The sequence below is a fragment of the Patagioenas fasciata genome, chromosome 3 (assembly GCF_037038585.1).
Source record: "Patagioenas fasciata isolate bPatFas1 chromosome 3, bPatFas1.hap1, whole genome shotgun sequence".
NCBI classification, from domain to species: domain Eukaryota; kingdom Metazoa; phylum Chordata; class Aves; order Columbiformes; family Columbidae; genus Patagioenas; species Patagioenas fasciata.
The window spans coordinates 80,317,661-80,335,100 of NC_092522.1; the positions used below are offsets into that span (position 1 = coordinate 80,317,661).

The following is a 17,440-nucleotide window of genomic DNA, read 5'->3' on the forward strand; positions in this document are numbered from 1 at the left end:
ACGTATAGCTTGCGTGATTTTTTTTGTGTGCTGTGAAATCAAACATTATTCCATAGGTCTTCATGTTTATTAGGGCTGCACTCTATTACAGATGTAGAACTGAGGCAGAAATATAGTCAGAAATTAATAAGGCCTCTTAGTTTTTTTTTAAACTGCCTGTGTGCCTTCTGCTTTAACAGGAGAGGAGAACATAGTTTCTCTAGTGCTTTTGTCCAATTACTTTTTATTTTTTTTAAGGAGCCAATTGCTTTCCTGTTTTGAAATGGAAACTTCTACCTCCAACCCACAAAGGCACATAGCATATAAATTCCTAACTAGCTATCTGCTGTTGGACTTAAGTTCCCTCTTTCACAGTATGATAGAAAATACTTCCTGAAATGGCATGAACAAAAGCAAAAATTAATTTCTGGGTCAGTGTATTTTGAGCTGGAGGCCTTAGATCTTTGAATACTTACTGAACTTGTCTTAGAGCTTACCTATAGCATCTCTTTGAAGTTCTGTATCACACAGAAATACCTGTTTATCACAATTATGCTAAGATAGATTTCTCTTCCTCTTCAAACTACAGGTGCCTTAGGAGTATAGCAAGAGAAAGATAAATAGTATTTCATGGGATTCAAATTCCGTTCTGATAAGTCTGATGGAATTTCTTTCTAACTGCCTGGCTTGAGTCTGTTGCTTGCTGAAATATCTCTCAAGCAAATGAGTGAGCTTAGTGCTTTGGTCTCACAACATGCTGGCTCTGAGTATAGTTTCATTGTAATGCTTGGTTCAGTTCCTTCTGTAAAAGTCTGATTCCTACTCTTCAGTATCCTTTCCCACATATTTTGCTTATATCCCTCAGAGACATCATTATTTCCGCATTTCATATATGAAATGCTCACATGCTTAGTAGTTGGCAAAAGTGAAAGTCGTCTAGAAACTACTAGGCAGTGGTTAGATTATTTTTTTTGAGATATATGACCATGAAAATTCATTAGTAAATCATCTATCCCACTCTTAAACTGGAGCATTGCTTAATTGTATTATAAAAAATATGCCTTAGAGCTTGTTTACACACCATTTCAACACTAGTCAGTCAGCTTTTCCAAGGAAATACTAGAACAGCTTTTGCACTGACATGTTTACACCAGCTGCTAGCCTTTGAGCTCTGTGTAACTAGCTGGGGTGCTGCTTCTGCAGTCCACAGCTTGCTATGACTTCTCCACTTCTCCTCATGGGCATCCTTGTGACATTGCACAATGCGCAGAACACGGGGAAGAAACGAGAGTGCTTCCCAACAACTTGCTTTTTTTCTAAACCTATTACTACTCTCACCCCCTGCCCTTTTTCCCCAGATATTTATCTGACTTGGTAGAGTTCAAGTATCTATTGTGACAGAGCTAAAGTAATTGGAGTTTGTTTTATTTTGTACTGAAGAGGGTCATTTTCTTGTGCAAACTCAAGGTCGCCTTGTTCTGGGCATGTTTGTTCAAATTTGTTTGAGTGCCATGTCTGTGAAGGGGCTGCAAATAGGTAGTTTTTATACTTGGATAAAAATCAGACTTCTAGCAACTCTCCACTTAATGCTTCTAAATGACTTGCAAGTTCAGTTTGGAAATTTGAAGTTCCTATAAGCAATATATTATAAATATATAATAATATAAAGTTCCTATAAATAACTAATAAATAATAATAAATAATTCAATAATTCAAGTTATTATGTGTATCATATTCTGATATATGACCGTATAGTAGGTCTCATAGGAAAGCATGATTAAAAAGAAGAAAACTGAAGAGCAAAAGAATTTTCTAAGTACAGAAAGAAAGGTTATTCTCCTCCCCCAGTTCTAAATGATTTTCTGGGAGAAAAAGATATTACATAGATAAATATGATATTTTGGTTTCTAAATGCTATGTAGAAATCTTTAAGATTTTTTAGGAAACCAATTTAAATTGTGTTCTATAGGATTACATGCTTTTACTGAAATCCATTAGCAAAGTAAAATTGTGCAAATTGTTGTTGCTCAAGTGGTATACCATTTACTTCAATGGGAAGAAAAACGTAAGGAGGAAACTTGATGCTTTAATACTTTTAAAATGAATTAAGTACAGTAGTGTTGTAGTTAGTAATGGTGAATCCCTTTTTGCCTTTTCCTATTACTGCATTATTCTGGTTTCTCTCTAGAGGGCAATCTTCTACCAGATATTAAGTTAAAACCCTTTTTGCTTTATCCTATTTATTTTAGGCGTTCCGTCTCTTTGTTTTTGTTTTCTAGGTATACCTGTAAATTATCAGGATGTAGCATCTATTGATCCAGAGTATGCAAAGAACTTGCAATGGATTTTAGATAATGATATCAGTGATCTGGGTTTAGAGCTGACCTTCTCTGTTGAGACTGATGTGTTTGGGGCAATGGAGGAAGTGCCGTTGAAGCCGGGGGGTGCAAGTATTCTCGTTACACAGGAAAACAAGGTGAGTATACAAGTTTATTCAGAAGTTGATAGTATATGAAAACCAGTTGGACTGACTTTATAAATAAGTAGAAACATAAAAGGTATAGGTGTTTTGAAGGAAATATACAAAATAAAAAAGTTGTCAACACTCTTCCCCCTTTTTCTAGCTTAGCATGTTATAGAAAGAGTAGTATTTAAAATTTCTGTAAGTGTTCAGGTTTGAGGTTCTTCTTTCTGACAGAACTTTTTGGAAGGAAAATAGGATAAACTTTAAAGGAAGGATTTATTTTAACAGTTACAAATATTCCTAAAGTTAAGTCATGGGTGTGTGTATCAGGAAGGTAAAACAATAGTAATTGCTGAAAGTAAAATCGTAGGTATGTTTCAACATGTGCTGCCTGATAGGGCACTTGGTGACCCTGAATTGCTCTACAGTAACATACACATAACTGGCAGAGTAAAAGGCTGAAGGAAGCTTTTTTTCCAGCCATTTGCAAGTCAATGTGTATGGCAATAATCTACCTCTTCAATTTACATTAATACTAACAGTTTGGAAAGTCCCCGAGTTCTCTGCAGCATTAGCTCAAAAATGAATATGGAAAAACACAGCCAGATTTTGAAAATCATCTAGAAATTTAGATAGACATCAGTCTAATTGAATTCTGCAGTTACCCTCAGATAGTTTGGAGTAACTGCAGGAGTGTCCTGGGTAGACCTGCAATTTTTTGTATAATTGACCCTTTTTGTCCTTACTCTGCTTTGTGTTTTGGTTTTCATTTGTGCTGAGCTAACCCACTTTGTGTACGCTGTATTCACTCAGCGCTGCATCATGTAGACAGCTGTTGTATTGGTAAATAGCCACTTGGTGTCAGCATTTGTTCTAACAAAATTTTAGTTTGTCTTGGAGGAATTGGCACTAATTCTTGTATGTTTAATCCTCATTTTCATGAAGGCAGAGTGTCATTCCAATAACAGGAATACATATTATTAGCCTGATTCTACACTGTTGCCTACAATATAGTCATTCATGACAAAATACAGATGGTAAAACAAGTCTAATTGTGATGGCAATGATGATGAATTTCTTTATTACCTATCAGAGAAAAGAAAGATGTTGATTCTTGTTTCTGGGCAGTCCTAGCTTCTCAGTGTATAAAATAGATGTACTTGACACAAATTGTGGTTTCAAAACAGTATTTAAAAACAGTTATCAGTTAACACGAAGTTAGAAATTTGCCCGTGTGAGGATAGCCTCAGTCATTAGTAGCTTACTTTGTTCTGTTAGCTTCTGACTTGGGGCACAGACTAAAATGGGCAATGAAAAGTGTGCAGAGCAGATGGATCCATTCTAGCACATCAGCCTTCCTCAGCTGCAGCATGAGGGGATGACAGTTTGTGTAGCTTTTATGTGAAAGGTGATAAGAAACGAATGACTGTTGTGGTAGCTTTGAAACTGTTAATTGATTTCTGAATTTGAAGATGCAAAATGTGAAGTCAACAAGCATCTGTAGGATGGCACTGTTTCCTTTTCACTGATTTTGGCAGTGGTGAACCAAATTGCTGAAAATTGTAGATCTGTGTTTTAGTGGCATTTGGGGATTTTTCCTAATTTCTTTAGTGTGGTGTGGTTTTGCAGTATGTTTTAGCTTTGCCGTTCTAACAGGTTAAACAGGAAAGTGTCTACTTTATAAAACACCTTTTTTCCTGCAAGAGAGATCTATCTTTTACCTTTACCAGAGGACTAAAAGATCGCCGTTTAAAACTCATTGTATTTGCTGTACCTCTGGGAAAAGAAAATTCAGCTTCTAAAGGAATTTGGTGTGTATGCGCACCAGCAGATTATCTGTTTAAAGGATAGCATTTTTTTAAAAAAATTGAGTGATTCTTTATTCCTTAAAAAACAAACAACACAAACCAAAAAAAAAACCACACCCCAAAACCAAATGAACAAACCCACAAAAAACCCCCTATGCCAAAACTAAAACAAGACCCACAGAAACCACCCAAACAATGCATCTCCCTCTTATTGAAAACCAAAATAAAAGAGAGTAAGTGCCCCATTGAGGAGCGGCAGTAGTATCTCTTTGTAAAAATTCATTTTCTTTGAACAGGGGAATTTAATTTTTTTACATCAACTGTGTAGTAGGTGAATGGTTGTGAGACCGTATGATGCAAATGTTCCAGTCTTCCAGTTGAAGCCTCCATGTAGCTCCAACTGAAGCATCAGCTATAGTAGTGGTTTCAGCTGCCTTTTGTCATGGTAATGGGGTGACTTCAAAGGAAAAAGTCAGGCTTTGCCCAGTGTCTGCCCTATGCATTTCTTTGTTCTTTGCTCTGTATATCTTTGTAGCTTTCTATTACTTTTCAGGAAGAAAATGAAATTAGAGCTCGTAGAAGTTTGGCCATAAGCTATTTTTAAAATGGTGCACGTCTTCACAGTCCAGTGGCTTTCTCTGCCCTCCCAGGACTTGTCTGTGAGCTGTGCTGTTTGGCAGTAAAAAATTACGTATTTTTTTCAAACAGCTTTGGAATGGAGCTGCTCTCTGAATCTGAACATCATAATGAATATTGATCCTTGTCTCACAGTATATGGGTTGTGAAATCAGGGAAGCATGATCTCTGCTTGATTTACCTCAAAGGAAAATAAAAAAACAACGCCTCATCCAAACTAGATTTTCTCATCATATTTGTGATGCTCATCTCATGTGTGTTCAATCAAATGTCCCCTCTTAAAAGAAGGCTTGATTACACCTTTTATTCTAGGAATGCGTATGTAAATATTTCTGTTTTGTAATGTACTCCTAAGGCTTCTGAGAGGGAATAAAATGTAAATGAAGTGAACAGAGGGAAAAACAAATTGACTTTTTTGTTGTTGTTTAGTGGTGTATATTATGAGAGTTGGGTACGCCAGATCTTTCAGTGGGCTGATTGTCAGGATGCTTGGCTGTTCCAGGCTATTTAAGACATTTCTTGTTGCATCTAAAGCACAACAACTGTTTTCTGTCATAATGAAAGTGTTCAATGTAAATATTTTTGAAATGCAGAAAATAAGTTTTTGTCCTATTTTTTCTAGTGGATTAAAAAAAAAAAAAAAAGTTGTGATTTTTTTTTTTTCTATAACCCTGTTTTCTGAATAGCCCAATTTACGTAACAGCAACTAAAGAAATGTAAAAAAAGTATTTCTGATCATTGAAGAGCAGTGTTAACACTGTTTGTAGTCCTGATACTGCTAAAGTTTCTGCTTTCTTCCTATAGCTCCTAAGATGTATTCACAGAGGGTGCTTTTGTCTAGTGCAATTAATCTCCTTTGGCTTCCCCTCTAATTCTTTAGACAAGGGAGGTGTCCTCGGTGCCACTGACAGTAGAAGCAACCTAGGGAGGTTCCTAGATTGAAACTCGATTTTTGGGAACAGCTCTGCAGTTGAAGATATGATTGTATAACGTCCCTCTTCTTCAGAGCACTTTACAAATTAATTGTCTTCTCACTCTAATAAAATGGTGGTAATGCATTTAAAAATACCTTCTAATGCAAAGCAAATGAGAACCCCTCTATACTTCTGTCAATGTCAGGAATTGCCTTTGAAAAATATTCTTCTGTTTTGAAATGTTTCATACTTCATTCTGTTTTTCTGAAAGGGAGGAAAGAAAGAATGCTTGGTTGCTTTTGTGTAGGTTCAGAACCTAAAAATTTAGGTTAATGTTTTTTAAAATTAAAAATCAGGGTGGTATTTTTGTAAGATTATTGTCTTGAAGGAAGGTGATTGTTGGGATTATTAGTTTCGTGTTTTATTAAAAATCATTATTAGGGAGGTGAAGCATTACTTTGAAACTGAATACCTTACATAATCTAGGAATAAATTTTGTTCTCAAGTAGAAGTCTCTTTTCCTGAGTAAAGAAACTTTATTGGACTTGCATAGTTTTGTCAGGGTAAATGAGACATTTTTATACAGCTGTAATGTAGGCAATATCTCATCCTAAAAACCTTCCTTCATTACTTGCCTCCTAGGCTTTTGTCTTTTCAACAAAAGCAAAGTTCTGGTGGATTCCTTTTTTAACTGGCATTTTTTAAAGGTGACAAAGCCCCCAAATCTCTAAAGCAGGCAAACTATGGTATCAGCCATTTACATGGTTATGGTAGAGGTGCTTTTCTGTGGTGTTATTTGTTTTCTTTTCCTTTTTTTTTTTCCTTTTTAAAAACTGAGAATATTTTCAAAACTTTTTAAAGAAAGTTGTAATTGTTATTATGACAACAAAGCTTGCAGGAGTAAGTAAGTTTTGTCAATTTGCTTAATAGAATATTTTATTTACAGACAATACCTTGTTTGTGTGTTCAGACGATCGCAATGGTGGTTGTATTAGATGCAGGCATGGCAAACTAAGTGTTATTCCCTTCTTTCTTTTACTCCAAGTCCCTGTTTTTTGACTGATTTGTCTTAGGATTAAAACACTAATGTTTGGGAATTGTCTTTGGAAGGAAGGAAAGGGGAAGACCAGATGGGGCTCTAAACTCAGAGGGGTTTTGAATAATTTTGGGTTGCATAGGGACTCTTTAATATCTTAGAGTAGATGAGATTTGTAATGTATTGAGGACTGCATGTTTGCATGAGCACTATGTATTTTTGCTATTGCTTATTTTTATGTTGTTTTCGTTGCAGGCTGAGTATGTCCAGCTTGTCACAGAGCTTAGAATGACAAGAGCCATTCAGCCTCAGATAAATGCCTTTTTACAAGGCTTCCATATGTTCATTCCACCATCTTTGATCCAGCTTTTTGATGAATATGAACTGGTAAGCACAAATGCCTATACCTTTTAAAAACACTTTGTTCGGCATACTTAATTAATAGTGTGATGACACAGAAGTAAAGCTCAGTACGAACAAATTAATGATTTTATATCTTTCACTTTGGTTTTGCTTCTTGGGCATCTGTCAGTGAGGATCTCAATATGTGTATTGTTGCTTATCCTACTTGCTTAGAATGATATTTTGGAACGTGATAACTTCGTGTACCGGTGATAAATGCCTTAAACTGTAATTTCAAAATGGGATCAGCATGTTGTGGCCTCTAAGCGTTGTAATGTTTTCCTTCAGGAGTGCAGAAGTTCTTTAAAAGTAAGGAGATGCTGTCTGTTGTCTTTACTTTTTCTGAGTCACAAAATCAAATTCCAGTATGTTTTGTGGTGGTTTGATCTTCTGTAACTGAGACATCTCAAGTTTTGCTTCCAGTCATGCCAAAGCTTAGAGCTTTTTTTCTCTTAGGTTCTTTAGCAATAATTTCTATCTCTGGATACCATGTGCTTAAATTTAAACTGATCGTATGAAGTTACATTAATTCAAGGATCTTCTTTTATTAAAATTTAGTTGTAGGTTCCATAAGGTTGCAGCTAAACAGAAAAAAAAAAACTGCATTTTTTTTTTTTTATTTCTTAAAGCATTGCTTTTTAAAATAGCATAAACACTTGAAATTAGTGGTCACAATCTGTGTACTTCTTCTGAAGGAGCTTTTGCTGTCTGGTATGCCAGAAATTGATGTGAATGATTGGTTAAACAATACAGAATACACCAGTGGCTATGAGAGAGGAGACCAAGTTATACAGGTAAAATTACTTTTATTTTTAATAATGTAGACTGCTGTATTTTAATTAAAAAAAAAAAAGATATTTTGTTGTTGTTGTCATTTTCTCTGTGTGTTTATGGAGGCTTATTTTGGCTGAAATTTGTGGAGGTTTTTTGTACTATGTTCCTATATTAAAATTTCCATCATTTGAGTAAGCAACACAAATATTCCATTTATTGTTTTACCATTTTATTTTCAAGTACTGCAAGTATTTAACAGAAAATACAAACTAACGTATTTTTCATTTAGTGGTTCTGGGACGTTGTGGAAGAGCTAACTCAGGAAGAGAGAATATTGCTGTTACAGTTTGTTACTGGCAGGTGAGAAACTCTTCTGTAGCGTCAAATACATTGTCTGAATACTCTGAAATACATCAAGAGACTTCAGATTACCATACAAGATCACCTAACTAGAAACTGTTTTGCATACTTCAGTGTTCCATATGTTGATCAAAGTAGACAAAGTGTGTATTAATACTTTTGCTGCTTGTATTGCCAGCAAAATGATTGATTGATTCGTTATTATACTTGACTACTTTGCAAGAGGCCTTTGTATAGTTAAGTTGCTGTCCCAGGCAATTTTTAACAAGGCAGTAGTGAATTTAACTGCTCTTTATGTTCTTCTTCCTGCTGCATATTTATGTGGCTCCTGGCTTCTCCAGTAATCAATATAGGCTTTAATATACGAGATAACAGGGTATCACTTCAGTCAGTGTAAACAGAACATCCTTCTCCTAAAGCTGAGTTGAATTTAACATTAGTGCAGTGTGTCAAGATCAAGTGAAGATGTAACCTTATGCAAGACTGTGTTTGCTTTATATAGGATTTCTGTCCTAAATTCTAGTTGTTCTTCAGGGAAAGCCACTTTTATTTTTTTTTTATGATTTTGGGGGCAATGGGGAAAGGTTTTGAGCAAAAAATGCCCCTGTGAACTGGGTAAGTTTCTGAGTTTGTGTACACAGACATTTTGCAAAGTGAATCCATATATATGTGGCAACTGACCTGTGTAATTCATGTATTTTTCTGGCGGCAAGTAGAGATGGCACCATCTTCTAATTTGATACTCCCTTCATAGTCTAGGATTTGTAGAGTAGTTGACCTTTTGTTTTTAAGTTTTGTGGTTAAACAATGGTAAAATACAAATGAAGATTATCAAACCTTGTCTTTTATACCAAGGAATTTCACAGTCATGGGTGTATCGTGAAATGGCAGAGTTCTAAATTCTAATAGTTTCTCTTGATTTGTTATGAATGTCATTATTTTTAGGGATCACAGACAATTTAAGAAGCTGTTTCTGTGCACATCAATCTTTTTGTCCTTGGCAGAAATGATTCCTGGAGTTCTAGCTACACAACTGTTGCATGCCAGCTGCTGGTCTGTCATTTTTAGTGGACTAGTCTGTTTCTAAATCTAGGTGGCAAATAAGGGTCTTTAGAATGTAAGGTCATGTTTCAAATGCTTCTTAAAACATTCCAAATGGTACTCATATGGCATTCACTATTTTGATGGCATTTGGGCTAATCTACTGGATTCTAAGGGATGCTTTCTATCAAGTAAACAATTATGTTGTCCGATGAATACGTGCTTGAGCACTATTCATTTTGCTCACAAATCACTGACTTGTTCTCACCCATTTCTTGTTAGTAGGAAGCAAATTTTTGGTATCTCTTTTAGGAACTCTGGGCTGAAATTTAAAAACAAATTGCTTTGTATTTTTTCTGGATCAGCTAGTAGGAACCCATTGTGTTTTTTCTTCAGTTATTGAAATGCAACAGGTATATTTTTCCATAAAAATTGAACTTGTGAAAGTTACCTCTAATATTGGTATGCAGTTGGCATTTTTGCACACAAATCCCCAGACATTCCTAGTTTCTGGGCATGGAAGATTTAGATGCTGAGTTGTCCGAGTTGTCTAACACCAGTTAGTCTAGTACAGGCCAGTATCTTAAGTAAGTTCATACACTAAATATATACCTGATTTCAAACCGTGATCTCTTTCTGGGATTGCGTTTTCTTAGTGAAGAATTTGTTTCTGTATGTGCTGGTTGGCAGGCTCATTCAAATTTTTCATTGTTATTTCCATTTCCCTTTAATCTCTTCTGCATATTCGCTTACTTCATTTGTGTGTGTGTGTGAAGTGGTACTGTTCTTTCTTTCCAGTCCAAGACTACAAAATTGATTTAGTGAAATTATATTTAGTGAGTTATATTTATGATTATGTTATCAGTGTTTTGCTGACGTCTGTAAATATTTTCAAACTTTGACTTTTGTCTTCTTCCCCCATTCTTCCCTCTTTTTGTCTTCAGTGTAATGAAGTCTTGCTTTGGTAATTTCAGTGGAGATACCATTGCGTTCATCATTAATGCCGATTTTGAGACATCTTTTAACAGTAAAGTAGTTGTCATGAGCAATGTTTGAATAGCAGATTCTGTGTGTTTGGAGGTCTTGGCACATTCAAGAAAAAGCCTGAATATTCTTGTGCCTCATGTTGGGGGGCTGAAAATTAGTTTATGTACCACCTACTTTTTCTCTGCTGACAGCTGTTGGAGGTCATATTGCCAATGCTACAGGCTTTTACTTTTTTCCCTCTCTTGATCTGTTTGGTGTTTGTAATAGTATTTGGCTAAATTATGGTTAATTATCCATTGGCAACTTTTGATCAGGTTTTTAGTTAATGGAGGGAAATGTTGACAGTTTATGATAAATTCTACTTTATTGGTATTTTGCAGGTGTCAGGATTGCTATTTAACTTCTTAGAAGACTGTTGACCATTAAGTTATGTGCTATTTTAAGGGAAATTCAACATATTTGATAAATGTGTTAAATCTATATGACTGCTTTTAAAAAGAAAAAAAAAAAAGAAAACTGTCTTAAAGTATCACTTCTACTATGTTTCCGTTTTAAATAAATGTATGCAAAATCTGTAAGTGGGAGATTAGGTAGAAAAGCTAGGATTCAGATGTAAGCTTAAACATTTTAATAGTGTTGAAGTTTCCAAAGCTGTGAAATTGTATTGTTGCTCTTGCTGAGGGCTATTTGCACATGCAGTAAGAGAGGTAAGATCTTGAGGTATTTGCACATATTTGAAAGGCTCTCTTTACTATGTTGGCAGTGTTTTGCTTGGAAAGAAAACTCATTCTTGGAGGCATAAGTTGGCAGCTGTTACTTTCATACTATATAATTTTGACCTGTTGTATGAAAAACATGATAATAAGTTAAATTGTAAAAACTTCTGTCTAATAGTGGGCTAAATGATAAATTTTCAGCAGTTAGGTCTGTGGTTTATTGCTGATTTGAATGCGGAATTCTCTTGTTTCATCAAAGGAGAAAGACAAGTCACTGCAGGGGAGGCACCACTGTATTAGAAATGTGAGCAAAACCCATGATATAAAAGAGTACCGCTGTAAAATCTTTACAACTGTTCCAAACCGTGGCTGTGAGCACAATTCTGTTTGTATGTCAGAAATAGCGTGCTGCAAATAATCAGTCCTCCCCCCATAGTGATTGCCTTATATACCAGTGCCCAGAACTATATGCCCAGCATTGCTGTTATTAAGCTAGATGATACAGATTTATGTGTTGGATACTATAGCTAGCTCTTAGAAGTATGCTTAAAAAGTATTACTGCGAGCTCTTTCCTAGCTCCTTAATATGTGGCAGTAGCAACCCTTGCTCTCTTGCATTTTTGTGAAGTAGTTTTACTGTGAATGGAAATATTACTTCATTTGTCTTTTCAATTCTTACTCCTGGTTTTTACAGTCAATGCGGTTTTGTGACTATGGAAGTATTGTTTTTAATATAAGTACCTGTAATCCAAAATTCTAACAGCTGTTAGATATTCTATGGAATGCTTATTTTGTTTTAACAGATTCTTTCTTTGCTAGCTACAGAATTACAGAATAGTTCAGGTTGGAAGGGACCTCTGGCAATTGTCTGGTACTGCCGCATACTCAGAGCAGGGTCGACTAGAGCTGGATGCTCGAGATCTTTTCCAGTCAGGTTTTGACTGTCTCCAGTGGCACTGACCCGTCAGCTTCTCTGGGCAACTTGTTCCAGTGTTTGAACACCTCACAGTAAAAAAGGGTTTTTTTCCCTCATGTTTAAATGGAATTTCCTGGATTTCAGTTTGTGCCTGTTGCTTCCTGCCCTATCACTGGGCACCACTGGGTGCTCCATCTTGAGACTTGTGCTCTGTCTTATTTATTCCTCCCTTCAGGTATTGATGTCCATTGATCAGATTCCCCTGAGCCTTCTCTTCTCCAGGCTGAACAGTCCCAGCTCACTCTCCTCTTGTGTTGGGTGCTCCAGGCCCTTCCCATCTTTGTGGCCCTTTGGTCAGCTTGCTGCAGGATGTCCCTGTCCCTCCTGTAGTGGAGAGCTTGGAGCTGCACTCCAGGTGTTCCTCACTGAGTACAGGGAAAGGATCACCTCCCTCAGCCTGCTGGTGACATTATTCCTGGTGTAGCCCAACAGGCTGCTGGATACAAGGGTGCATTACTCATTCACAGTCAACTTCTTTTAGTCCTCATCCTTTCATTATAGTGGTGTGGGTTGATGGGGTTTTTTGTGTGTGTGTGTGAGGGCTGTGCTAACGTTACCTTGTAATGCATACCATCTGAACTTGATGTTATACAAATATCTGAATTTTATTCTGTTTGTTAGTTTAAAATTATAGGAAGGGCCTATGAAGACTCCATGGCTATTGTCCATTTACACCCTGAGTAATCCTTAGATAATATATTGGTAAAAAGAAAAAATAATGAGTAATATGACTAAGTGAGAATGCATTCCTGAAGATGCTAGTGAATTTTTTTTTTTTCCAATGAGTTCTGGTTTTACCACAGGTTGTCACTGGGTGATAATGTGACTGATGTAATGCTTTTATTAGTTACTTGAAATATATGGTCTAAAGCAGTAAATGAAAAGGCATGTCAAGGGCACTGGTCAGTTGTCCCACAGGTAGTAATTGGAGAATAAACTGTTTTATGATGCAGTATTTCTTACTGTGAAGTTACATAACCATTGATGTTTGCCTGCACTTAAGTAATGATCTGTTATAAAAACTGGTTGTACAAGTGGTTCCTCTTTGCAAACAGAATTTTCCTAAATATCATTCAGACAATTTGATGCTTAGTGTAAACAGACAAATGCGTTATTCAATATTGTAATTAAAAACATTTAGACAAAGAGAACTTTGATATAGGTAAGAAAGGGGCAAGCTTGATGAAATTATTAGTAACAAGTCACATGTAGCAATAAGAGATATTTGCAGTGTAAGTATTATATTTTTTGGCTTATAACATTCTTGTAATGGTCTAATTTCTGTGAATTTTCTCAGTTCCAGGGTGCCTCATGGTGGCTTTGCCCACATAATGGGTGGCAGTGGATTGCAAAATTTTACAATTGCTGCTGTGCCATATACTGCAAATCTTTTACCAACATCAAGCACATGGTATGTTAACTAGTCTCATTGAGACACCTTAAAAATTGAGCTTTTCCATGTCAGTCTCAGTCAAAAGTATAGTTATTTTAAACAGTTTAACTAAAAGGCCAAGAAAAGTTGAGACGGTTTGTTGAATTTTCCCTATCCAGCATAGAATTGATGTGGTTTAACCAAGATGATGTTGGATTATGTTTGCTCATTGTTTACTACTTCATTTTGCTTAATTAAAGGCAGTGGGATCGATAAGGGAATATTCAAGTTAAATTGTTGTAATACAGTTTACTGAAGTGAAAAAACCCCTTTATGTCCTGCAATATATTTGAATGCTCGATAGTACTGTAATGCGGCACATGTTTGTTTTCTTTCATAAATGTGACATCTTCAGGGTTTTCAATCAGAAAACTTTACTCTTGGGTTTCTTGCTGAACCGTGATGTGGTTTTCTTCTTTTCTTTTCAGTATCAATATGCTCAAGTTACCTGAATACCCAAGTAAAGAAATCCTCAAGGACAGGCTTCTTGTGGCATTGCACTGTGGAAGCTATGGTTACACAATGGCATAATGAGGTCTGGAAAACTCATCTGACCGCTGATGTGCAATTCCATGTGGCAGAAGTAATTTTGGAAACTGTCAGTAGAAAAGCAGACAAGATGCTGCAGCCCATGGGCAGGGCTGGGCTTCAGAATTCGTGCAGGATCATCAGCCTTTCCTCCATTCAATGTTGTCAAAGTAGCTTTGATACTGTCATGACGAACCTCTCAGTATCCTGTACTTTCATTTTTTAAAAATGACAGATCTGTATGGAAATCAGTTTACATGCTTTTCATTATTACTTCAGTCTGGATCAAAAAGTTTGTCAGAATCTCTTTCCATGGTTTACTTTTTTATTTTTTCAACTATATGTTTGAATGTCATTTGTGTTTTAGTTTACTTTGCACTCAGTTGGCATACTACTAATGGACAGACTTGTACTTTATGCCTTGTTGCATGTGAAAGTGCCATTTATTTTTGCAGAGAACACTATAGAAAGTTCAATTTGGATATTGTACAGTAAGACAGATCTGATGTATTTTCCATTTCTTTGCATAGTAACAGAAACAAAATTTTATAACTTTTTAGTATTTTAATGTATATGGTATGTAAAGATTAGACTGTTATCACTGGAAAAAATAACAGATGAAGTTAATATCTAATTTATATTAGAATTTACACTATATTCTACTAAATATTTAAAGTATTTGTGACTTTATAGTCAACTTGCAGTTTAGAATTTGTAAATATTATTTAAGATCTATATCCACATGTTTGAATGCCTTTATTCTTCCCTTGACATAATGGTATGTTCAGAAGGTATTATTAAATTTTAATATTTTTACCAGAATCTGAATATGACATGTTTGTGTGTCTTTGTGGGTGGTTTATTCTTTTTTTTCCCCAGGATTTTATTCATCTTCCTATAACTTAAATTGTCACGAAGTAGCATTTGAAAAGGCATTGCAAAAGGGTAGGGATGAACGTAAGCAAATGCATAAGGAAGGAACTTGAGCTTATTGAGGCTAATGGGCAAGACAATAATAATTAGAATCTCATGCCAAAATTTATATAAAATTAGAATTTATTACTCAAATAATACATAAAAAGACACAGCAGTGGCTCATCAGCATTTGTTTTTGATGATAAGTAGCTACACGTGTTGGGGTAGGTGATGCATTTGCGTAAGTGCTTTTTTAGGAACTAGCCGGTAGGTCTGCATCATTGTTTTGATTCAGGCCTGGAGTGGGTTTTTGGTTTTGTTTGGGGTATTTTCTAATTAATCTGGTCACCCCTACTTTTCATGCTTTTGCTTTAGAGAATGCAAACTGGATTCTCGCCAGGTGAAACTAAACAGAAAAACATGATCCAGAAGTGTCCGAGATGCTAATGGATGAACATCTGATCATGTTTGCAAGACCTGACTGACCTGAAGACGTGATCTGAAGAGTTAGTAAATGAGTTCAGACATAGGGAACCGCCCAAACACATAACTTTTGAGATTCAGATCCTCAGTACAAACTGTTTGCTACTGATATATTCACGTTTTCCTACGCCAAGTGCTAATACATATGTAACCTGTGTTCACCAGCTGATCTGTCTCGGCTGCTTGGTGCTTTTTTTTTTTATTTTTTCCAGATTATACTTATTTTAATCTAAAGCATACATAACCTCTCCGGAGGGCAAGAGAGAAATTTGTGGACCATCTGATTCAGTGGTGCCACAATAGTTTTTCTTTAAGCGACGCTTTACGCATAGACATATTAGCTTTATTCCCTTTCAGTTCTGTATGTACTCATAAATGTTGGTTTAAATTCTTATGCCGTATTTGTGGCTGCAATTTAAGGAGAAAACTGCTTTTAGTCAGCCAAAAGAGCAGACTCTTCCAGCAGAGCAATCCGGTGAGAGCTGGTTAGACTGATTCAGTCAGTGGAGAGATGCTGCTCGTCTCTGGCACGCTCTAGGAAGCTTAGACTATTTAGACAGGTCAGATGTTTGAAGCTGTGGGGGGGTTTAGTGTTAAATCTCAGTTATCTTGGATCTTTCAGTTAGTGAAAATACTTTGCTTTTCTGCACAGTTGGGTGGTGCTTGGTTCCCTGGCTGTAGAGGTTATTTCTTTGTGTGCCTCTGCAAGGTAGATTGATAGCAGGACAGTGTTTTGAGCAAGACAAGGTATTTGTTGGGTATTTGTGTTTTCTTTATGTAAACTGGAATTTTTATCCAAGGGTTTTACTGTAAATACTGTTGTTTGTTAACTGTGAAATCTCTGTGTTTGGTTTTTTGTTTTGTTTGTGGTTTGTTTTGTTTGTGGTTTTTTTTTGTTTGTTTTGTCTTTTGTTTTGTTTTCTTTTTTCCTTGCACATGTTCTCCTTCATGGTAATATGCAGTGGTTTGCAGGAAATTGAAACCTTGCGTACTCCTGCGTACTGTCCAAAACCTGTTATACCATGATGCTGAGTGGAGGGGGGAAAAAAGAATCAAATTATTTTTCTTTTGCATTTATACTTTTGTATTATGCTGTAGGTGACATAGGTACCAACAAGCTGAATTTCCTCGCAATCAATATTCCTGAAATGCTTGGCAACTGGTTTTGAAATGTAACAGTGCGGAGTTTTAATGTTCTCACTGCTTCCCTATGAGAGATCTCCCTGGTACAGCCTCACGAATGGCTCAGGAGCAGATCAATTCTTTCTCCCCTGTACTGATGTTAGTCATGTCCGATAAGAAGTATCTTGTAGTATTTCTTGTAATATTTGTACCAAATACTCCCTTGATAGGTCAGGATGAAATTTTGTTAAAATACTCCTGTAATAAAAAAGCACGATGAAAAGACAGAAAATGAGAATAGAGCTCTTGATACTGGGCTCTTGATATAAAAGCAACCTTGTTATTGCTTGTTTTGAACAGATTTTTTGCCTGCTGAAATGCTAAGCAATGCTGTCTGCTGCAGTTGACCATGTGAAAACAGCAGGATTTAATTATTGCATTGAAAGAGTGTTTTTGGACACTTGTGCCCCATTAGCAACAGGGTATGAAAAGCCTGTTGAGAAACTATAACTTAATATAGCTTTATAGTTTAGAATGATTAATTAGTTTGTATTTGTTCTCTCCCACTGTGCCAGAACAAGGCAGGGTGAGTGTTCTGTCTCGGAAAGAACAGAACAGATGTCTTGTCAGATCATAGATCAGGAGCGCTCATTAACTTTTATTATCTTTATGAAATGTTAGATAGCAAAGCCTACTTTTTGATGCTTGAAAATGTTGTGCATCTAATGTTGCAAAACCATTAAAACCATAAACTGTGAAATGTAGCTTAATGACTTCTACTGTATGTTCCGTAGTCAATAAGATTGAAAATGAAATGAGAGGGAGAAGGTGGTTAGCCTGAATTTTCCGGAGACTTGGAGACTTCCA

General features: G+C 36.0%; 1 protein-coding gene across 5 annotated transcripts in view; it reads left to right on the forward strand.

The window, feature by feature from the left end:
• HACE1 (HECT domain and ankyrin repeat containing E3 ubiquitin protein ligase 1) overlaps positions 1–14,875 on the forward strand; it is a 51,726-nt gene extending 36,851 nt beyond the window's left edge. For all 5 annotated transcript variants that reach the window (XM_071806693.1, XM_071806694.1, XM_065834487.2 and 2 more), the window contains 6 exons: positions 2,259–2,455; positions 7,093–7,224; positions 7,935–8,033; positions 8,303–8,373; positions 13,391–13,504; positions 13,954–14,875. In XM_071806693.1, the coding sequence (XP_071662794.1) occupies positions 2,259–2,455; positions 7,093–7,224; positions 7,935–8,033; positions 8,303–8,373; positions 13,391–13,504; positions 13,954–14,056 (716 nt within the window). In that variant the 3' untranslated portion in view covers positions 14,057–14,875. The remainder of the gene's footprint in view (positions 1–2,258; positions 2,456–7,092; positions 7,225–7,934; positions 8,034–8,302; positions 8,374–13,390; positions 13,505–13,953) is intronic.
• Positions 14,876–17,440: the final 2,565 nt, after the last annotated feature.